General features: G+C 35.0%; 1 protein-coding gene across 1 annotated transcript in view; it reads right to left on the reverse strand.

The window, feature by feature from the left end:
• Positions 1–24,570, reverse strand: part of BIRC6 (baculoviral IAP repeat containing 6) — a 238,718-nt gene that overhangs the window by 110,744 nt on the left and 103,404 nt on the right. Inside the window, 12 exon segments of the mRNA XM_081254965.1 lie at positions 3,212–3,345; positions 4,815–4,925; positions 9,635–9,761; positions 10,692–10,846; positions 12,467–12,583; positions 15,034–15,184; positions 15,829–15,962; positions 17,355–17,510; positions 18,125–18,308; positions 18,899–19,114; positions 19,948–20,079; positions 23,183–23,310. Of these exon segments, the coding sequence (XP_081111091.1) occupies positions 3,212–3,345; positions 4,815–4,925; positions 9,635–9,761; positions 10,692–10,846; positions 12,467–12,583; positions 15,034–15,184; positions 15,829–15,962; positions 17,355–17,510; positions 18,125–18,308; positions 18,899–19,114; positions 19,948–20,079; positions 23,183–23,310 (1,745 nt within the window).

A 24,570-nucleotide genomic window follows, 5' to 3' on the forward strand; every position in this document is an offset into this window, starting at 1 on the left:
AACGAGAGAGGCCACAACAGCGAGAGGCCCGCGTACCTCAAAAAAAAGCGGTTCTGATGAACCTAGTGGCAGGGCAGGAATAAAGACGCAGACGTAGAGAACAGAGTTGAGGGCACGGTGGGGGAAGGGGAATCTGGGACGAAGTGAGAGAGTAGCACTGACATATATACACTACCAAATGTAAAAAGGATGGCTAGTTGGAAGCTGCTGCATAGCACAAGGAGATCAACTCAATGCTTTGTGGTGACCTAGAGGGATGGGATAGGGAGGGAGGATAGGCTCAAGAGGGAGGAGATATGGGGATATATGTATACATATAGCTGATTCATTTTGTTGTATAGCAGAAACTAACACAACATTGTATAAAGATGTGAAAAAAAATTCTCTTTCCCTGTATTAAAAAAAAAAAAAAAAGCATCAAATGTTAAGTCAAGAGCCATACAGGTGAAACCTTTCATTTGAAGAACAAAAATATTAACAGTGATAGGAGGAAACCAATTAAGCTTTTAGGTCTTGATATACTTTTTTTAAATAGAAAGTTATAGATTCTAATGTCAATATTTTTTTTCATTATGGTTTAGAATAACTTATGTTACTTTTATTTAATTCAATACAGAAAAAGACTCACCTGAATTACACAAGAATATCTTTATAATGCTTTCAAAAGCACAAAGTACTTATGTACTGATTTTCACAATCTTCTTAATTATCCCATTTCAAAACAAAAGAACTCAGACTCAGACAGGTTAAGTGATCCACAAAAGGTCATGCTTCTAATGACTAGCAGAGCAAATACTCAAGTGAATTGGGGAAAAAACCCTACAAAAAAACCCTTAAAGCTAAAAACGAACCTGTATCAATTGGTAAAAATATGCTTTCCCAAACTTCTATCTCTTCAATGAAAAAAAAATGATAGTGAGAACCACACCAAGTATCCTGAAGTATGTTTTGGAATGTTATGATCATAAAACCCTAGAGGAGTTTTGGGAAAAACAAAATGCAATGTAATTCTCCAAACCATTTTAAAGTTAACAATTTCTAACACTGAGTATAAAAATCATAACATTCATAACCAAACTACAAAACCAAAATATCTGAAGAAAGCTTGACCTTCAGTAACTTTTACTTTGCCTTTAAAAAAAAAAAAAAAAAGAGAGGAAAAAACACTACTTTATACAGCGGCATGTTCCCTGACACCTAGGCTCTACCACTAACTAGTTGTATAATTGTGGGCAATGCAGATAATGCATGTTTACTCATATGTAAAATAAAGAAGCTGGAATCAGTGATTTCAGGAATCTTCACATTCCAAATTCATGCAATCTTTTTTTTTTTTTTTTTTTTTTTTTTTTTTTGCGGTATGCGGGCCTCTCACTGCTGCGGCCTCTCCCGTTGCGGAGCACAGGCTCCGGATGCGCAGGCCCAGCGGCCATGGCTCACGGGCCCAGCCGCTCCGCGGCATATGGGATCCTCCCAGACCGGGGCACGAACCCGTATCCCCTGCATCGGCAGGCGGACTCTCAACCACTGCGCCACCAGGGAGGCCCCATGCAATCTTTATGTGTAATAATCACTTGATAACATGCCTCTGCCCTGATCAAAACTCTGGCCCAATCTAATTACAAGTAGTTTGTTCCTTCTCATTTTTTTCCTTGTCTGGTTTATTTTATGATGATCTACAAAATTCAAGTCTATTCAGTATGAGAGTACTGACTAAATGTATCCAACAGAACTTAAGCTCCAAGAAAGGCAGAGACTCGGACAGGGTAACTACTTAAATCCCTAGCACCTAGACCTAGCACATAGATAAGCACATAGCTAAGAAATAAAAGATAAGCTTGCAAGATAATCTTGAATAACATCCATTGGAAGGATGCTATGAACACTAAATATATTTTATGTGAAAAGAAATATAATGAAGAAAAGATATTTTTTAAAGCAGTACAATATAACAAAAGCTAAACTGATATAAAAGAAATCTGCGGTTAGACTAAAAATGTTTATAAGCTCCGATATATCTTTTTTTCTGAATTAACAAAAGCAATATTTTTTTTCATTTCAGTTTTGAGATATAATTGACATACAGGACTGCATAAGTTTAAAGTGTACAGCATAATGATTTGACTTAATACATCATGAAACGATTACCACAGTAAGTTTAGAGAACAGCCATTGTCTCATATAGATACAAAATAAAAGAAAATTTTTTTTTTTCTTTATGATAAGAAGTCTCAAGATTTACTCTCTCAACAAGTTTTTGCCTTCTGGCTACCTTCATCCAATTCCCCCAACCCCTGCCTCTGGAAATCACGAATCTGATCTCTTTTTCTATGAGTTTGTTTGTTTTTGAAGTAAAATTCACCTACAACACTATATTAGTTCCTGGTGTACAACACAGTGATTTGATATTTCTATACATTTCAAAATGTTCACCACAATAAGACCAGTTACCATCTGTCATCATAAAGATATTGCATTATTATTGACTATACGCCCCACACAGTACATTTTATACTGGTGATTCATTTATTTTGTACCTGGAAATGTGTACCTCTCAATTTCCCTCACCCTCCTTCCCCCACCCCCATCCCCCATTCTGGCAACCAGCTGTTTGTTCCCTGTATCTACGACTCAATTTCAGTTTTGTTATGTTTCTTCATTTGCTTTGTTTTCTAGATTCCACATATAAGAGAACTCATATGGCATCTGTCTTTCTCTGTTTTATTTCACGAATCGTAATACCCTTTAGGTCCATTGATGTCATCTTTTTGTTTTTTGTTAAATAAAATACTTAATAGTATAAAAGAATTAAGTTAGGTGACCTGTCAATCTTGATAACAGAGGTCATTTAACATATACATTATTTAAAAAAATTTGTAAATTCCCCTATTTTTTAAATGCTTCCCTAACATTAAGGTAAATATTTGTTTAGAATGTCTCTCAAATTATGTAAAATTAACACCAAAAATATATCTCTACATAAAAATCCAGTAAAATTCCAAGAGAAAACTCACTACCTGCTATAATTCAGTTTCAGCATAGCTATTATTATATGTAATTCAAAACATTTTATTACATTGATACGTAAAAGGCCATCATTTAATGCTTTAGCAATGAAAATTTTACGTATTTAGCTGTACTAAAAATTTCCCTTACAAATAAGTTTACTGTGTAATCTGGGCCTATCACTGGTTTTCAGAAGTCACATTACCTGTGGACTGTGTTGATTTGTTCCATGTGGACTGGTGCCAGAAAGAAACTTCACTAAAACATGAATCAGGTTTGGATCTGAAACCAGCAGATGGGCAGTACTCTCCTGAGTTCCAATGGCAGTACTGGAACCAGCTATAAAACATTAAAAAAAAAAGTCCTCAACAAAAGGACCCAGAAACAATGGAAATGCAGTATTTAAAACATCTTTTAGTTTCAAAGAAAACTCACATATTCCTGGGAGTTACTAAGAGGATCTGAATCTCTACTGCACTGACTGAGCCTCATTCTCTATTTTCATCTGCCATAGATCTCCTGCCTCTCTCCTAATTTGGCTGTGAAAAATACCTAGTTTAATGTGCATCTTATTCAGTATACAGTCAAGTGGAAAAGAAATAACTAAATGCTTACTGTCCTTTTGGTGAGCCTATTCTTAGTAATTATTTCCCCCTTCCAGAAATAAAGATCTATTTTTCAGGTAAATTTTAACACAGCCTTCGAAGATAAACTGAAGCAAAACCTATTCATTTTTGCAGGTCAGCTACATAAAGGTTGTATACTGTTAACTGATACACAGACAATGCACAAGTTTTCTGAAGTGAATAAAATATCCTTGAGTCAAATCTATCTTCAGTATCACACAGGGATGTTTTCAATCCCATATTTGGAAAATATTATATTCCAAATGAAAAAATGAAGTAGCATTTTGATTCTCAGCAATGATTTTAATTAATACGTCTATCAATGTGACGCTGCTTTCTAGTCAATGAAATTAAGCCCAAAGAGAATGGGGATGAAATCCACCCACCTGCTGTCATAACCTACAGATGGAATGAAGATTTCAATTCACAAATGGCTACTCCTTGCTCCCTAATATGAACTTTGATACCTACTTCCCATCAACCTCAAGAATGTCAGATAAAATCTAGACCTAAATGTAAAAAGTAAAACCAGTAAGCATTACAGAAGATAATGTATGAGAGTATCTTTGTGACTTTGAGATACAGAAAGCCAAGAAAGTAATAGAAGTTCCTTTCTTAAAAGGTTCAGAAATTAATTTTACTATCTTAAATGGGAAATAAAGGAGTGGGGTGAAGAAAGTAGGAAACTAATAGGACTTTAGAATCTGAGAAGAAGCGATTAGGTTCAGTGAATGTAGGTTTTACATGTGAAAAGCATAAACCAAGGAACCTAGTCATATATGCTCATGAAAATTATAATGAATAAATCATTTTTAACTGCTAAGTTACTTTAAAAAGAATAAATAACCAACACAAGACACAGACTAACATTAAACACTTGACTTTGTACTCTAAGAGTAATCAATTTTTAAAAACTCGTAAAAGTTTTTAGAAGGTAAAAATATAATTTGATCTTGTAACTGTAGATAGATGAGAGTATATAATCAAAGTAAAGAAGCACAAAGGGCAAGATACGTTAAGAACAACAACAAAAAGAACAAATTCAGAAGAGACATATTCAAATAAAGAATTTAATCATTTGCACAGCTATATCACTTCTTGAAAAAATCTTTTTTAAGAAACTGATAGCAAGAATAATAAAGTAAATGTCAGGGACTTAAAGGAATAAATATTTGGACTTACGATTAAGCTGCATGTTTGTCATGAGTGTTAGACTATGAAGCACAAGGCACCATGTCCGGAGCAAAGTATTGGGATACCACGCTAACACCGTGAGAAAGCTAGTTATTGATGCTACGAGGAAAAGAGAAAGGGGAAATTTTAACTCAGAAGAAGCAAATGTTTACTAAGAATTAAAACAAAAAGAATAAATTTTAAAACATGACATTATTTTTTAAAATCAATTCACTACCTCGTGTCCTCAAAACATATAAATAAAAGTTCCCCATTAAACATAACTAAAGCATTAGAGAGTCAATAACATTTTATGTCTAAGGTTAAAGCTCATCCCATGACAAATAAAATAACACGTCATCACTATACATTTGTTGTCCTTTCCAAACTAGAGGCATTTCTACTGTAACACAATTTGTGTTTTACTAAAAATCCTCACATTCTGCAAAACCAAAAATTAAAAATAATAGGGCATACTGGAAAGACAGGGATGGGGTTGACCATTCAAAACCAATGTAACTTCACAAAAACAGTACAAACTAAAACAACAACTAAGTCACCTGCAAGGCCTAAATAAGAAGCACATGTGGCAGGTGGAGAAGCCAAAAAAGTTATTAAAAATAAACAAACATAATACAGTGCCCAGTTTTTACCGTTAAAACCCTGTGTATAATGGCTGATTCCAGATCTCAGGCAGGATATATAGTTTGGAACACCTATTCTATTAAAATCTAACAAAGATATAGTTGTGTATTTCACAAAAAACAAAACCAAAAGAATCTAACGAAGCATCATCTTACTGACCACAAACAGCATAATTTCAGCATCAATAAACATAATGATTGCAACAGAAACATAAGAAATATTTTTAAATCACGAACTTATACAGATATTTACTAAGGAAACTAAGTGGTCATGATTACAGACTACCTGTGAACCAATTAATTTTTAAATTTAATTTTAAAATACAGAAACTTCCCAGCATTTTTCCTGGCTCTATATACAAACTGTACCTCCAAAGGGTGACATGATAGCGCATGAAAGGAAGTTTCTCTTTATGGAAGTATTTCAGTCAATAAATAAAACAGGGATAACAAAATTAGACTACCTTCGCTTCAAAACTTCCCGTGAACTGCTAATAATTCTAGGCATTAATCATTAGTGTCTATTAACAACATAAAAAAAGACAACCTACGAAATTGCCTTAAAAAAAAAAAACTCAGGTCCGTTCCCTAGACTTGAGGATAGGGGGAGGGGGAAGGGTAAGCTGTGACAAAGTGAAAGAGAGGCATGGACATATATACACTACCAAACGTAAGGTAGATAGATAGTGGGAAGCAGCCGCAGAGCACAGGGAGATCAGCTCGGTGCTTTGTGACCGCCTGGAGGGGTGGGATGGGGAGGGTGGGAGGGAGGGAGATGCATGAGGGAAGGGATGTGGGAACAGATGTATATGTATGACTGACTCACTTTGTTATAAAGCAGAAACTAATTAAAAAAATTAAAAACAAAAATAAAAATAAAGAAAGAAAGAAAGAAAGAAAGAAAGAGAAAGACAAATACCGTATGCTAACACATATATACAGAATTAAAAAAAAAAATGTCATGAAGAACCTAGGGGTAAAACGGGAATAAAGACACAGACCTACTTGAGAATGGACTTGAGGATAGGGGGAGGGGGAAGGGTAAGCTGTGACAAAGCGAAAGAGCGGCAGGGACATATATACACTACCAAACGTAAGGTAGATAGATAGTGGGAAGCAGCCGCAGAGCACAGGGAGATCAGCTCGGTGCTTTGTGACCGCCTGGAGGGGTGGGATAGGGAGGGTGGGAGGGAGACGCAAAAGGGAGGGGATATGGGAACATATGTATATGTATAACTATTTAAATTTGTTATAAAGCAAAAAATAAAAAAAGAAAAACAACAACAACAACAACAAAAAAAAAACTCAGGGCTGCCCTGGTGGCACAGTGTTTGAGAGTCTGCCTGCCAATGCAGGGGACACGGGTTCGTGCCCCGGTCTGGGAAGATCCCACATGCCGCGGAGTGGCTGGGCCCGTGAGCCATGGCCACTGAGCCTGCACGTCCGGAGCCTGTGCTCTGCAACGGAAGAGGCCACGACAGTGAGAGGCCCGCGTACCGCAAAAAAAAACCAAACAACAAACAAACAAAAAAACTCAAATCAGATTAAGCTCCATGTCTAATTACCAATTTATAGAAAGCAGAGAGGACATCATAGAGATACAATCACTAAAAATCGGGACCTAGGGAATCTTGAAAGACAAACAACAAACAACCAAACTTTGCAAGGGGATTTAAAAAAAAAAAAGACAGATTAGAGGAATTAAGAAACATAATTAATTAAAATGTGTAGACTCCATATGGAATCTATTTCAAATATATTAAAAAAATTCTGTAATAGTTTAGACAACTGGAAATTTGAATACTGACAAAATACCTGATGACAGTAAGAAATAACTACATTTTTTAACCTTCTATTCACTCTTGTTTATGCTTAATGTTTCTCACAATAAAAAAGTTTTAAAAACTGATGGGAGCAAAATTTATAATAATAATCATTAATACAGTGAAACAGAAGGAAACCTAATAATTAAAGTACAGCTGGCTCTTGCTGAGAGAATGCAGATGATAAGTAGGACCGTAAGCCGGTGTGGCTGTCACTAAGGCTGACAGGCCACGTGAAGGCCATGCATGATGCACATCTCTAGAGAGAAAGCATCAGGAATAAATGGTTTTTACTTTTCTTTAAATAGATTCCTATAGCCCGAGCTGAAAGCTAGTTCTATTCCTGTTGAAGGATAATATTCAACGAAAAATTGAGCTGGAGGAATCAGGCTCCCTGACTTCAGACTATACTACAAAGCTACAGTAATCAATACAGTATGGTACTGGCACAAAGACAGAAAGATAGATCAATGGAACAGGATAGAAAGCCCAGAGATAAACCCACGGACATATGGTCACCTTATCTTTGATAAAGGAGGCAGGAATGTACAGTGGAGAAAGGACAGTCTCTTCAATAAGTGGCGCTGGGAAAACTGGATAGGGACATGTAAAAGTATGAGATTAGATCACTCCCTAACACCATACACAAAAATAAGCTCAAAATGGATTAAAGACCTAAATGTAAGGCCAGACACTATCAAACTCTTAGAGGAAAACATAGGCAGAACACTCTATGACATAAATCACAGCAAGATCCTTTTTGACCCACCTCCTAGAGAAATGGAAATAAAGACAAAAATAAACACATGGGACCTAATGAAACTTCAAAGCTTTTGCACAGCAAAGGAAACCATAAACAAGACCAAAAGACAACCCTCAGAATGGGAGAAAATATTTGCAAATGAAGCAACTGACAAAGGATTAATCTCCAAAATTTATAAGCAGCTCATGCAGCTCAATAACAAAAAAACAAACAACCCAATCCAAAAATGGGCAGAAGACCTAAACAGACATTTCTCCACAGAAGATATACAGACTGCCAACAAACACATGAAAGGATGCTCAACATCTTTACTCATTAGAGAAATGCAAATCAAAACTACAATGAGATATCATCTCACACCAGTCAGAATGGCCATCATCAAAAAATCTAGAAACAATAAATGCTGGAGAGGGTGTGGAAAAAAGGGAACACTCTTGCACTGCTGGTGGGAATGTGAATTGGTACAGCCACTATGGAGAACGGTATGGAGGTTCCTTAAAAAACTACAAATAGAACTACCATATGACCCAGCAATCCCACTACTGGGCATATACCCTGAGAAAACCATAATTCAAAAAGAGACATGTACCAAAATGTTTATAGCAGCCCTATTTACAGTAGCCTGGAGATGGAAACAACCTAAGTGTCCATCATCAGATGAATGGGTAAAGAAGATGTGGCACATATATACAATGGAATATTACTCAGCCATAAAAAGAAATGAAATTGAGCTATTTGTAATGAGGTGGATGGACCTAGAGTCTGTCATACAGAGTGAAGTAAGTCAGAAAGAGAAAGGCAAATACTGTATGCTGACACATATATATGGAATTTAAGAAAAAAAAAACGTCATGAAGAACATAGGGGTAAGACAGGAATAAAGACACAGACCTACTAGAGAATGGACTTGAGGATATGGGGAGGGGGAAGGGTAAGCTGTGACAAAGTGAAAGAGCGGCATGGACATATATACACTACCAAACGTAAGGTAGATAGCTAGTGGGAAGCAGCCGCATAGCACAGGGAGATCAGCTCGGTGCTTTGTGACCGCCTGGAGGGGTGGGATAGGGAGGGTGGGAGGGAGACGCAAAAGGGAGTGGGTATGGGAACATATGTATATGTATAACTGATTAAATTTGTTATAAAGCAAAAAATAAAAATAAAAATAAAAATAAAGATAAAAAAAAGTCCCACTATTCCCACATTCCTGCATTTGCCAAGAAAAAAAATGAAAGAACACAATTTCTACAAAAAATTGACATCCTTCTCCAATTTACCAATTCCCTAGAGGTATCTCACATTTTTAAAAAAGACCAGTTGCAAAGGAACAGTCTATGAAAAAGACAATACTTTAAGGAACTACAATGTAAAGATAAACAGAACATTGTAGGTTTTATGTCTGTGTTATACACAGACATAATACAGACCAGAGAATAAGTTTTCTGTTCTCTTCCCTGCAAATTATTAAGTCAGTATTTTAAATATGTTTTTTTCACTAAAACATGACAACCCTAATGACAAAGATTAGGTGTTAACCTAATCAATATCTTTTTAGATTGTTTATGCTATGTTAATAACTTTCCTTCTAACAAATCTTACCTTGATTTAATGAAATGACAGGTATTCGATTAGCATTATGTAAAAAAATGTCTGCTCCATTTTCTTTGTTTCCAGATGAACTAGAATTCAGACTCAATGTGAGCCACAACTGGAGAAGTGATTCCAACTGAAAAAGAATGTAAATTGACAGAAAGAAAATGTACCTATTATGAAATACCATTTAAGCAAAAACCTCATGTATGAATCCTTATATGATTTATGAGTAAATAATTTTTCTATTAAATACTTCTTCTGGGGACTTCCCTGGTGGTCCAGTGGTGAAGAACCTACCTTACAATGCAGGGGACGCATGTTCGATCCCTGGTCAAGGAACTAAGATCCCACATGCCATGGGGCAACTAAGCCCACGCGCCACAACTACTGAGCTTGCGTGCCTCAACTAGAGAGCCTGCATGCTGCAAACTACAGAGCCCACATGTTCTGGAACCCACTCACCACAACTACAGAGCCCATGCACTCTGGAGCCTGCGTGCCACAACTAGAGAGAGAAAACCCATATGCCACAACTAGAGAGAAGCCCGTGCGCTGCAATGAACAGCCCGCACACCACAACAAAAGACCCTGCATGCCTCAACTAAGATCCTGCGTGCCACAACTAAGACCCAACACAGCCAAAAATAAATAAAATAAATAATAAAAATAAATGTTAAAAAAAATACTTCTTCTGGTTACTTCAATTCAGTTCACAAGCAAACACATCTTAAAATTCTAGATCAAATGAAATTTAACTGAATTAAAATTTATAATTTACCTAATATAAATGTTTTACTAAATTAAAAGACGTGATTCAAGTCTTTAAATGCAGGTGTGTGTATAATATGTAGCTGGAACAAAAGCAGTAAAGCTTAAAATCATAAAAGTTATAAATAACCTATCACTGAGGAGCTGGGATAATCAAAGTATCTCTGACATTTTTTCATCTGAGTATGACAAAGAAATCATCCCTGTCTGGTTGAGACTGATCTGCCCATTTATTTTCATCTTTTCTAGGCTGGCAATAATGTCTAAAAATACACCATTTCTCCTGAAGTCATACCTGAACGTGATGGACTTGAAGCATGGAAAAAAGTTTGTTGAAACAAACATTTAACATTGGGACAGATGATAACTGTATAATGAGCTGGCTGGATTGGTTCGCTGCTTGTAAACCCCCTAGAAGCGAATCATCTGTTCCAGTGGGAGACTGTGATACTGAAAATTAAACACAGTTATGATTTTATACACAAAGTATCAGGAGAAATGTTAACTAGCTATTAATATGTACAGGTAAGTGAAGGTATATTTTTTAAAAAATTAAAATTGCATTCTTTAAAACGGTTCAGCATTGTATTATTTGAAAACCTGTTTTTACAACATTACTTGAAAGTCCAAAAGATAATCACCACGAAGAGAAGGTCCCAAATTCACAGGACTTGTCCACCAAGGGAGAAGAACCTTAATCTCGAGAAATTTTTATTCTCAATTTTTTCCTAATTAATAAGAGGGAGGAGAAAAGGGAAAGAAAAAAGAACCCTGCCTATTTCTTGAGAAGGTAGTTTTAGAATAACCTAGACTCTAATCCATTGATTCTCAGCCTTGATAGCACATTAAAATTGCCTGGGAAGTTTTCAAAAATTCTGATGCCAGGATACACACACCAAACTAACTGAGTATATATTCATGGGGAGCAGAGAAATAAAGGGAAATTAAGAGAGTTTTTCATATATTTAGAAAGTTTTATATTAAAAGGAGAACACAGTTCTGCACAGGAAAATAATCAAAAGATAGAATATATCAAGAAAAAGAACACTAGACGAATCTTCTCTTTTTCTCCTTTTTTCTATACTTCCTAAGGCAAGAAATATAGAATGCAAACCAAAAGAATTCAATTTAACATAGGAAGATCTAAAAATCCAAATTTCTCTATTGAAATGGGTTGTGAACTTTACTTCATAGAAGAAGGACATGATGTGCTTCCTTGGTTCTAACTAGTATCTCTACACCTTTACTCATCACCATTACCCACCAGGTTTTTATTTTTCTTGGCCTAAGAAAAAAAAGTATCACCATCGCCTCAGCACAGCTCCTATCTTAAGATAGACAGGCTGCTATCTAACTATACTCACCTGACAGAAGGGGATCTACCCAAGCCTAGAACAACATCAACAGTCAGCAAACCATGTCCTAACGGCCAAATCTGACAGGCCACCAGATTCTGTAACACAGTTTCTTTAATAGCCATGCCTATTCACTTAGGTATATATTGTCTACAGCTGCTTTCCTGCTACAAAGTCAGAGTAGAGCTGCAACACACCCTGTACAGCTGCAGAAAGCCTAAAATATTTACTATCCAGTCATTTACTATAAAAAGTTTTCTCCTTTTGCTGTAGATAATTAGGTAGTAAATCCTCTCAATTCTGTAGTTCAATCAGGCCCATTTGGGCTGTCTTCATTATCTATGTCTTCCATCTTGGTCTTCAAGGAAGTTAAGGATGTTACTATTAAGAAACCCACTTTATCATAAATTTGGATATAATGCAACGAACTGCCAGGCAGCTAGCTATGCAGGCTCCCCCAGGAATTTCATTAACCACACACCACCACAATAACAAAAACATGACTCAGGTTTTTGGACTGAACTTATGAACACTACATGGAGGTATTTTGTTCCCCCTCTGCTCTCCTGATTCATTAATCCTTTGTCTTATTTCTCAACTTCCTACTAACTTAGCAAGGGAGAATTTAAAAATCCATCCTTACTGAGTGCACCTAAAAATAATCAGGAGATGAACTGTTCATGGTAATTCTCTAAGAATGGTGACTTTTACTCACAGGTAGGAGATGTATTTGTTAATGCCTGTAAAATGGAATCTGCTTCTAGGGTTGACATCATTTTCAACATAAGTTCTGCTTGTTGTTCAAGTCCAACTTCTAGGCGAGCATCTAGGGCTACAGAAAGCAATTAAAAGAAAAAACAAAACCTATTTGATAATTATTATTCACGTCCTACTTCCTACAATAAAATGTTGACATCTGAACCCAAAACAGGGTGAGGAGTGTATCTTCACGTCAGAACAACCTGGCATGGGGTATCAGAGTTACAGCAGGTAACAACATCTGTGCAAAGGAGGCTAGAGATGGGAGAGTAGATATATAAATAGAGGTAGATCAAGTAAGTGAAGTAATGATAATGGAAGCAAATAAATTAAGAATAATGAGAATCAGGTACCTCACTATCAGAGAAAAGAGAAATATGGAAAAGGAAAAAACTAATATGAAGCTTATGGAGTAGATTACTGTTAGATTAACTGATATATCAATGTGGACTCATGGCATTCTAGACGGATAGACAGACAAATATAGAAATACATATAAACACATATGTGTGTACACACTCCCTAGATTTGTCCATCAAGAGAGAGTGTGGAACAGCCAAAAATTAACAGCAAGTATATCTAGTACTCAAATCCTGAATTCTTAATCACATTTCTCCACTAAAAGGTTTTGAAATACCATTTTCGTTCATAAAGTGGCTAATTCCCAGTCTGGGGAAGGGAAAGTAAATGATGAGCCTGGGGCATTTTGTTATGCCAGAAAACAGGAAAGTGTTCAAAGAAAGATGAAGACATTTCAAAAAGACAGAGACCAGATTAAAGGAGATACTATGGTCAAATCAGGGACATTTCGAACATCAAAATAAATAATGACAACACTGCGAATGTACTTAATGCCACAGAATTGTACACTTAAAAATGGCTAAAATGGGGCTTCCCTGGTGGTGCAGTGGTTGAGGGTCCACTTGCCGATGCAGGGGACATGGGTTCGTGCCCTGGTCCGGGAGGATCCCGCATGCCGCGGAGCGGCTGGGCCCGTGAGCCATGGCTGCTGAGCCTGCGCATCTGGAGCCTGTGCTCCACAACGGGAGAGGCCACAACAGTGAGAGGCCCGCGTACCGCAAAAAAAAAAAAAAAAAAAAATGTCTAAAATGGAAAATTTTATGATCTCTTGAATTTACCTCAATAAAAACAAGAAAATAATGATAACAAATTATAACCCACTGAATAAAATAGGAAACCACTGGTCTATTCAAAACTAAGTGAATAAAATAATAACTTTTTAAAAAAAGAATAGATTCTAAGTATTATTCTGCCACTGCAACCCATCAAAATTTTCTTACAAAAGGGAAAAGAATAACTTTTCACTGGAAAATATTGGTAGACATCTCCTTTATCAAGTAATTAAACTTAAAACCACCAGCAGTGGTCCAAATTAAAATCATGAGCCACCTAATAGGATGCAGTAAGAAAACCTGAGCAGTACACTTTCTTGATATTTATGCCAAAAACACATGACCACAATCTAATTGTGAGGAAATAGCATACAAACCCAAATTGAGGGACATTCTACTGAACAACTGGCCTATAATCATCAAAAGCACCAAGGTCATGAAAGTTACCTCTGACAAACTGGGGCAGACTGAATAAGACTGATGAGATATGATAATTACAGTTGATGCTTGAACAGCACAGTTTGAGCCACATGAGTCCACTTATACATGGACTTTTTTCAACAAATATGTACTGCACCATCCATAGTTGGTTGAATGCATGGATGCAAAACCTTGGAGACAGAGGGCCAACTGTAAAGTTATACACAGACTTCCAACTGTGTGGGAGTGGGCCCCCACCCCCACCTTATTCAAGGGTCAACTGTAAATGCAACGCACAATTTTGTACTGGATCATTTTGCATAAAGGGCATTATTTAGACACAACTGCTGAAACCTGAATGGGGTCTTAAAGTTACTAATGTTAATTTCCTGATTTTGATGGAATGTGCTTCCTGATGTGTTTATGTAGAAGAAATGTTCTGCTTTGTAAAACAAACAAAACAAAAAAACATCAGATTACCAACTTACTCCCAAATGGGTCAGGATAATAAATGTTCTCTGTATTAATTGCAACTTTTCAGTAAATGTATGATTGTTTCAAAATTTAAGAAAAGATTTTAGTTTTAAAAAAAGTTATATACTCTATGTGACTAGAAGAGTGCAAAAATAATACTCAACGTGATTTCATTGTTTACAAATAAAATATAAATGTATTACTAACAATAAAAATAAAAGGAAGCACAATTAATTAAAACCACCAGCAAACCGACACAACTCACAAATATATTTTGCAAAGTGTTATTCTGAGAAACAAAAAATGGACCATAAATAGAAGCTCTTCTAAACTGACTGACACACAGCTCTGAGTGACAGTCACTCTCACGGCACCCCTGCAATAATAAACCCTCTCAGCAAACACTCAGGATCAAATTCTCAGGAGACAAAGAATACATAAATTGAGGACTTGTTTTAAGAATAGCTTATGCCTTAAAATATGAACACACACTTACCCTGAGACACTGAAACACTAACTGTCTGTGATCCATTCTTCTCTGTATTTGCTGGTGGCTTTGCTACAGGAATTCCAAGACCTCCTATGTATGGGTTGTAATTGTAGGTGCCATAATCACCCCAATAGTCGTACCATGTACTGCTTATTGGCTTAAAAGAATAGGAAAAAACTGTGGTTTATTTTTGCCTCTTCACGAAGAGTGACATATTATTTACATTACCTAAAGTCAAACAGGGCTACGAAATAAACATTCTCCTTACCCTTTAAATTTCTAAAACATAATCTTAATGATTAAAGGAATGGTTCATAGTATTCTCTCCATTTTATCCCCAAATCTAAAAAGACCTTATTTGTTAGACTCTGAGAGGTAATTAGCATCTTTAATAAAATCTCTTATACACAAAATGAACCAAAATAAAGTATTAGGGAGGTATCTCCTTTAGAAAAAGTAGCAGCTAACAAAGAAGTAGATTCTGCAATGAACTCAACTTGGATAAGCTTAAATGCTGCTTGAAAGGTCAACAGTCCATTACCATACCTCCTATGCTTATTAGTGGTTCTTATTATCATACAAGATAGTGTTAGTGGCTATATTAATAAAATGATGTAAGTCCTCCGTATACTATTCCACTAGTTCTATAAAAAATCTACTATAGTACCTAGAGGAATTTAATTTTGAGTAAGCTAAATAATGGGTTACATTAGGTGTATACTTTCATCTTTTAAGTAATTAATAAACCAGAAGTATAAGATGAAAGGTTTTAATTGCAAAGAATACTCTACTATATCGTACCTTAAAAACTTTGGCTGCCAGAGGATCCTTTTCCAAATCAATATCTAAAGGATCAATGTCAACTTCCATTAGATCCTGAAGTAGCTCAAGATCAATTTCTTTATCTTTTTCCAAAGAGGAAAGAGGAGGTGCACCTTCAAATAATTGAAAGTGATTTTTTTTGGCGGAGTATATAACATAAAATTTAACCAATATGTTGCTTTTAATTACAGAAAAAGTTAATTTACTTATACATAATATATATTTCTACTGATACAAAAATCTCTAAATTTTTATACCTGACAATTAAGTGTAAGTATGCAAATATATCACCCTATAACACACAATTAAAACACCAGTGCAATAATATGTGACTTCCTAGGGGAACAGACCGTATGATTAATCCTTGCTGAATCAAGTTACATAAACTTTGTTGTTAAAAATAATCATTAACCATTTCTAGAATGAACAATGTTATTCATTTTATTGCCTCCAATATGTAATTCATTATATTACATGCAGTAGTTAAGGAAATAATACCAGGTATTAAAGTGAAAAGCAAAGATTTCAGTTTTAAGACTGCTATTCACCTTATTTTTCTATCATGAATTGGAAATGATTTTGCTCTCAGATGACTCCAAATTTTTAACTAGGCTTTTATGCCTTACAACTCTTACCTTCCTTCCCTTCCCACCCTCTATTATTCAACATATATTTATAGAATGCCAAGAAAATACTAGCCTGTATTAGGGTCTGAGTATATAAAGATTAATAAAACAAATGTCCACCCTCCAACAAATTAACAGAGGTTCAGAGGTGAGGGTACACTACAGAAATTAAACCAACTACAACATAATAGGTGCTATCAGAGACAATGTAGGAGTTAGGCAGCGCTGTAGGCAGCACCGACGGCAGTCTCCAGCATTGCTGGTGGTAATGGAAAAAGCTTCTTGGAGGAGAGCATGCTTTATGGGAATCTTAGATAAGAAGTTCATCATGCAAACTAGAGAAGAAAGTCTACTCCAGATAAAGGGACTATCAGACAGAAAGGATAAAATCATGAGAGAATCTAAGATTAAGGAATGAAACAGATGAAATGACCACAGCATTGCAAAACAGTCTTCAAAAGTAGGGAGTACACCACAAAGGATTGTACACGCTAAGATACACACTATAGTTTTTGAAAAGGCAGAAAACTAAGAAAGAAAAAAGAAAAAGAGAAGAAGAGCCTTGCTATCTTTACCACTGTGTATCTTTAACTGTTTTCTAGGTTGTAATTCTTTCAACATAGCCAAATAAGACCATATCAAGATAACATAGACCCTGTGAAAGGATACCATTTTATTTTAATACGCATTCAGAGAATCAAAGCAAAACATACTTATCAGGAAGATAACTGATATGGTTACTAAGGCCAAAGACCTAATATAAAACTTAATTTTATACTTCATTAATATTCTTAATTTTGAAACATGTTTCATTTTTTTAAAAAAGAGCTACGGATATTTTAAGTAAAAATTTAAGTTAAAAAAATTTAAAGAATGTACCTGTTATATCATGTGTCAAAGGTTCATCTATAGTTTCCAGCAACTGAGCTGAAGACTGCTGCAGGGAGTCATCAGAGTCACCAGCTGTTGCACCTACATCATCACTCACTGTTCCTTCCTCCATGGCTTCTGCAGCTACTGGAGCCAGCAATTCTCCTGCAGGTAAGAAGAGCATCCTAACTGCTTTAGTAACTAGTAAACAGACATCCAAAACATAGTTTTTCATCCAGTATTGAGAACAGCATGTGTACTCTACCAACCACAAAATATTCTGAGGCAAATGAGTCCACACCTACCCAAGGAAATGCTAGGGCTCACTGCATTACCTTCAAATGCTAACACAAAATGTGCAATATGAACAAGGAGTTATTATAATCACTTTACACACATTAACTCACTTATTCATCAAAATAACTTCATAAGAAAGATACTTTTATTATCCTTATTTTACAGATGAAAAAACTGAGGAGCAGGGAGTACCTTCCTCAAGTGCACATAAAGAATTAGGAAGCAGCCCACTGCTGGTATTAATAAGGAAACTGACTAGCTCCAATATCCCTGTACTCTGTAACCTAACTCCTCCATAAAAACTTGCATTTATCACAAGTGCCAACATAATTAAACGCAAAAGTAATTCTAAATGGTTGCTACTGCCATAACATGAAAGAGACACTTTATACTTTTGAGGAGCTCACGGTTTCCTTTAAAGATTAGTCAAGCAGCGACAAGCTAATTTTGACATACCTTATTAAAAATAAATCCTAACAAACCTGCTAAAATATCCTGTAGCATACAAGTTAAGGAATACTGAGCCCAAGCACCACCCCAAGATATATCTCCTCTATTGAAGTCAGTTCCAACCAAAAGTAATAGCAGTCTTTCCAGTTGGGGTTCATTCACAATCTCACACAGATGTATAGTTGGCCTCGTGGCATTCGCAATGCGTGCAAGAACCTGTAATACATTTTATAAAATCATACACTTAAATAGCAATTAAATATGTTTTCTCCAAAATAAAAGCATTGAAGTAACTGCTTTCAATGACATATGCTTTTGATGTCAAAATAATTATTTGACGTAAATGCAAAAGAAATGTAATTTCATGGATCAAATATTAAAATCCAGCTAAAAACCTGAGTTGAATAGTTTAAAATAATTCCCATAAGCAATGAATATGCTACAGGAAAGCTTTCAGGGCATTAATACACCCTTCATTGCTATAATCTGACACTCGTTTGTAGATTTCCTATCCTAATAAATAGACAAAAGGTAGGCTGTAGATAGACATACCCACATTACTTACATTTCAAATCTACACTAATCTAGTTTTAACTAGGTTAAAAATATACATTAGGTCTCCTAAGAAGTGCCAAAATATTTTTAAAACCTTTCAAGGCACATTAAAGAAAAAACTAAACTGCATAAAAGGAAAACCAGTGAAAACACTTTTATTTCCCTTAAAAATCAATTAAAAACTGCATTTTTTCTTATTTCTTTTTCTTACTAAGTCTGTAATTATAAATTATGCCTATTCGTTTACTTACCTTACAAACAAATAATAAGAGATCTGCATGGCATGTAAAATCCATGGAGAGGAGAAAAAGGACAAGTTTCTGGACTACTGAAATACAACGTTCATGGGCCAGGGTAAATGGAAGTGGTTCTATCTCTGGGCTTTCCTTTGTTGTTGTAACTTCTGTGTCTAAATTAGAACGAGACCACTCTGCTGTCCGACGTAATCGAATTAAATCCTTAAAGTGCTGTACACAGAAATTTACAATATTTAAACCATTGTTTATTGAATGAAAATTCTTTGAAAATTCTTTCAGTACAAGTTTATTTGTGAAATGAAAATATTCACTCAGAAAACTTACAACTTCAAAGAACAAAATTTTTAGGCAAACCATAAGCTTCAAAAAGTAAGATTATTAAAAACTATACTGACCAATATACCTCATGTCCTATTTTAAAGTAAGGTATCAGATACATAACAGAATTTCAGAAAGGTGAAATTCTATAGAAAGGCTACATCAGGTCAAATCTAACATCTTAAATAAATACTACCAAAACATCCTAAATATAATCATAAAAGGTGAATGGTAAAGAAACCTATATATACTAAGTACAGAGTATTAATTCATTTCAAACTCTGATGGAGTAACTAATTTCATATTTATAGAAACAATATGTTAACTTGGTTGCTACATATAAATGTTATCCCCCAAATTTAAAAAAATATATCATTATTTTTAAAAATCTTATTTATAAATCGTTGAACTTAATATTCACTTAGAAAGGACACATTAGGAAAACCATATATTTCCTGAGTCCTTTTATCTTCAATTTACTGGAACACAATCCACTTTAAAGGAAATACACTAGAAAAATACTTTAAGCCCACATTAATCATATATTTACTTGAGTTAAAAGCTACCTTTCCCAAAAAAGGTACATAGAATAGATTTTTGTTGATAAGCAGAATAACATAGTTTCCTGATCGTTACTAAAAATACTTAACTATTCAAGTAACTTAAAATACTAAAAGGGAGAGTGACTTTTCTAAGATAATTACATTAAAAAGTAAAGATCATACCTTTGAGGTAGCCTGCTTTAATTTGGCTTGCTCTACCAGAAGTTTATATGATGATCCTTTGTTGCTTTGTATTTTTTCTTTTTCCATCTGTTCCACCAAAGCCTTCTGTTTTGCTTTTAGTAAGTTAAGTTGCTTAAAAAAAAAAAAAAGTTAATCTTATAGTTAACAGTGTTAAAAACAACAAAGTAAATTATTATACTCCTCAGAATCCATACATCAAACTAATGGAATAAGTAATTCTCTGAAAAATCTAGTTTAAACTATGTTGCTGATTTTTTAAAAATAACTTCCAAATTCCAAATAAAAGATCTCCCCGTGTTGTAATTAAGAAGTAATCAATTTCTTACCCATGGGAGAAGGGAAATAACTGAAATACTTTTTAATGTAAGCCACTAATGAGACTGACTGATGGAGTATTTTTTAAACAGAGGAAAAGAATTATTTTTAAATACATGGGGAAAATACTTTTATTGTACAATATTCTTAGCTTGGCTTTTATGGGAATCTCCTTCAAAAGTAAAACATTTTTTGGTATGTCTACGTTTTTTATTAATTAAAAAGTTTATTGCAGTAACTGTAAATTCACATGCAGTTGTAAAAAAATAATGCAGAGATCTCTTGTACACTTTACCCAATTTGTTGGTTCAGGTATCCACCACTACAGTTAACACTGTACACCATCACCATCACCACAAGGTTTCCTCATGTTGTCCTCTTATGCTGCCCACCCTCCTCCTTCCTATCCTATCTGCCCCATCCCTACCCCTGGCAACCACTAGTAGGTTGAAATGAACAAATCGGCCAACAAGGAGAAAAAAATTTCTGCCTAGAAAGACCTTGAAAATCTGCTGAGTGACAAAACCACTTTGCCATATATCCATTATGCAGAACATTACTCTAAACAGAAAGTCACTAGAACATTATAGCCATAATTATAAATGCACAGTTTAGTTAAGAACTTAATCTACCTTTTCAAGGAATATTTCCTGCATTTCTACTGTTGCTACATATTTTTGTTATCAGCAAGAAAAAGAACTAACATTATATTATAAAGAAATATCCATTTGGCTGTTATCTCCATTTATGAAGAAAAATGTATCATAAATTAAAACCAGCATGCATATGTAGTAAATAATCAATACACGGTATGTGAATGTGAGAAGAACAAATCAGTATTTTCAGAAAATTGTTCCAAAAGTTCTACAATTAACATATACAACAACTGCAATCGAGAAAAAATATAATCTTTATTTTGAAACAACCATAATCTTAATCAACAATTTATATTGCTGTACAAAGATATTTTTTCCCTAACTATCTGAGAATAAGTTGGCAACCTGATGACCAATCACCCCTGAATACTTTAATGTGTATTTCCTAGAAACAAGACCCTTCTCCTACAAACCATAATACAACCACTAAATTCAAAGAAGTAACATCCATGCACTGCTAACAACTAACTATTCCTCAGACCCCACTTTTAAGTTTTGCTAACTGTCCCAAAAATGTCCTTTATAATAAAGCATAAAATAGTAAAATACTGCTAAGAAAAATCCACTGGATCATTCTCTAGGTTTGTTTTCCATCTTCATATCCTAAAGTAAATACAGCAAATATAATCATTAAGTGCTCGATAAATTTTAGCTGAAATTGAAATTTTAGCTGATTATTAGTAGCACCTAAAATTAGTTAGGAGTCTCAAATGGAAAAAGGAGTTGAGGGAAAAGCTTCATATCATTTTTCTTGCAAAAGGCCAATAGTTGCTCATAGTTGAAAAATTCAGTAGTAAAACTAAATAATTTATTGCTGAGTTCATGGTTTTTAAAAAGCCCAAAAGCGGGCTTCCCTGGTGGCGCAGTGGTTGAGAGTCCGCCTGCCGATGCAGGGGACACGGGTTCGTGCCCCTATCCCGGAAGATCCCACATGCCGCGCAGCGGCTGGGCCCGCGAGCCATGGCCGCGGAGCCTGTGTGTCCGGAGCCTGTGCTCCGCAGCGGGAGAGGCCACAACAGTGAGAGGCCCGCGTACAGCAAAAAAAAAAAAAAAAAAAAAAAGCCCAAAAGCTTTCAGATCTTAAAGGCTTTCTTATAAAATCTCATTTCATCTTAAATCAATTATACAAATATTTTTAGATGACACACTAGGCTCTATACCGAGTATCAAAGATATAGTATATATTCCTGTATATACTGTAAGACAAAGAGGAAGACACGTTTTAAAATATAATTAAAATAAAGAACTGGCTCATAAGAATCTGACATCAGCTATAAACTCAGGTTAATAAAATAAAAGAATCCCAACAAAAAAGTATGATAAATATAATGAAAGGAAAAACATAGGGTGCGTGGGGAACACATTTTATGGGATAATAACTGAGAAACCAGGGAAAACGTCTTTGAGGAAGTGAATGTGAACTAACATCTGAAAAATAAGTTAGATTATCCAAGCAAAACAGTAAATGCAGTAGTTGTTGGGAAGGAGGGGAGGGATGGGGGATAAGCACATATTAAAATCCTGGATGAAAAAACTGGTGTAGGTGGTCCAGGAACCCACATTCAATATGGCTAGACCAAAATTCAAACCTGAAAGTTAGATGTGCGGATGACAGATATACTAAAGCTATGTTAAGGAGTTTGACCGTCATCTAAAGTTCAACTGGAAACCACTAATAATTTAGAGAAAGAGTGATATGATTAGGTTTGTATCTAAAAGAACTCTGTAGGGGCAGCATGAAAAATGGATTGGATTGAGAAAGAACAAAGGCAGATAGGCCTTCCGACTAGGCAAATGACGGCTGCACTTAGAATGGTAGCAACAGACATGTGAAGAGGTAGACAGTTTTTTTGTTTTTTGATGTGTACCGTTTTTAAAGTCTTTATTGAATTTGTTACAATATTGCTTCTGCTTTTTTATGTTTTGGTTTTTTGGCCGTGAGGCATGTGGGATCTTAGCTCCCAGGGATTAAACCCACACCCCCTGTATTGGAAGGCGAACTCTTAACCACTGGACGGCCAGGGATGTCCCTACAGTTTAAAGGACATTACCAAAAATCTGTAAACTACATGTTGTTGCCATCTTACAAATAAGGAAACTCAGACTCAAAAGGGTCAAATAATTTCCCTAAATTAACTGGTTCATTAAATATCATACCTAAGGTCTGATGGCAAGTCTATCTCATGCAATGTCTCAAACATTAAAACAAACCAAACAAACAAACAAAAAATACTGAAAATTACCTGTTTATGATGAACTAGCTGCTTTCTTATTTTTCTGGAATATAATCTATCAAGGCTACTGCTGCCTTTGGAAGACCTATTTATGTTCTGGGTGTGCAGATTATTATTAATAAAACTCCACTGGTTACCTACAGGGCAAGGAAAAGTTGTATTAATAATTCTGTTAAATGAGATGTTAAAGTACTATTGACACCCAGAAAACATAAAAGTGATAAATGTGTCAATAACGACAAAGCAATTTTTTAAAAAATTAAGGAAACCATCGTAAAGAAATTGCTAAGAACATCTGACGACCTTAGAAAAGTTAACCTAGATCCTAAATGACTTTATAAGACCACAGTTCTCTCTGCCTCCAATCCTTTCAATAACAGCCAACTTTCTCCACAACTGTTTAAAATTGATCTCTGTACAACACAACTTTGATAATGTCGCTCAACTGTAACAACAACGAAATGCTCACTATTGCCTATTTCGAACTCATATGGCTTTTGTGCAGGGACCCAAAAAAAGGGATACTGAATAATCTGACTTAATGACTGCAAAAATAAAGTTGGATAGTTCAGAAACCATGCTGTGCAGCTCTACTTATTCTCATTTTGGAATGTGTCCAGATTATTCCTTGTCACTCTGCTCAGTTCAGGCTTAATCCCACACTTTAACCATCCTCAATGATTTTTTCATGTCTGCTTAACCTAATGACATCTTTTTCTGTTCTCTATTATCCTTTTGTCGAGTCAATTCAAATTCTTCAAGCCCTAAAAAAAAGTCTTCTACTAATGTATTTCCATAATACATGAATACTGTAAATAAAAACTAAGTCCTCCCATACCATCTGTTACATTCCAACTTTATAGGTAGTTGTATTTAATTGTGTCTTAATTCTACATCCTATAACTGAGACATAAAGCATTTGTTAAAAAAATTTCCTGTACATGAAAAGAATTCCCCACCCTATTCTCAAACATAATGTGTACCATAAACAACTGATTTATTGGGCTGGCCAAAAAGTTCATTCAGGTTTTTCTGTAACATCTTATACTTATAAAACATCTCAAGTGATCTTTTTTTAATATTATAATCCTAATATTGTATAAAATTCTAAGTTTTAAGGCACTTACTATCTGTATTTACATATTAGATGTAGCTACTTCATAAAGTCTTGTTAACTTGGAAGAGGAGAAGAAAACAATTTGTCTTGCACTTTGTCTTTCATTTTAAAAAGTTCTGTGCTTTAAGCTTACGAAGAAAGATTACAACTCGCAAAAATCTGAGAATTTCTATATCTAAGCATAAAAGTCATTTGTAGTTAATTAGTAGAAACATTTTATAATAGTAAATGGAATGATATACTAAACTAAATACAATAACTCTTCACAGATTTCCTTTTT

This window comes from Mesoplodon bidens, assembly GCF_964165515.1.
Source record: "Mesoplodon bidens genome assembly, chromosome: 14".
NCBI lineage: Eukaryota > Metazoa > Chordata > Mammalia > Artiodactyla > Ziphiidae > Mesoplodon > Mesoplodon bidens.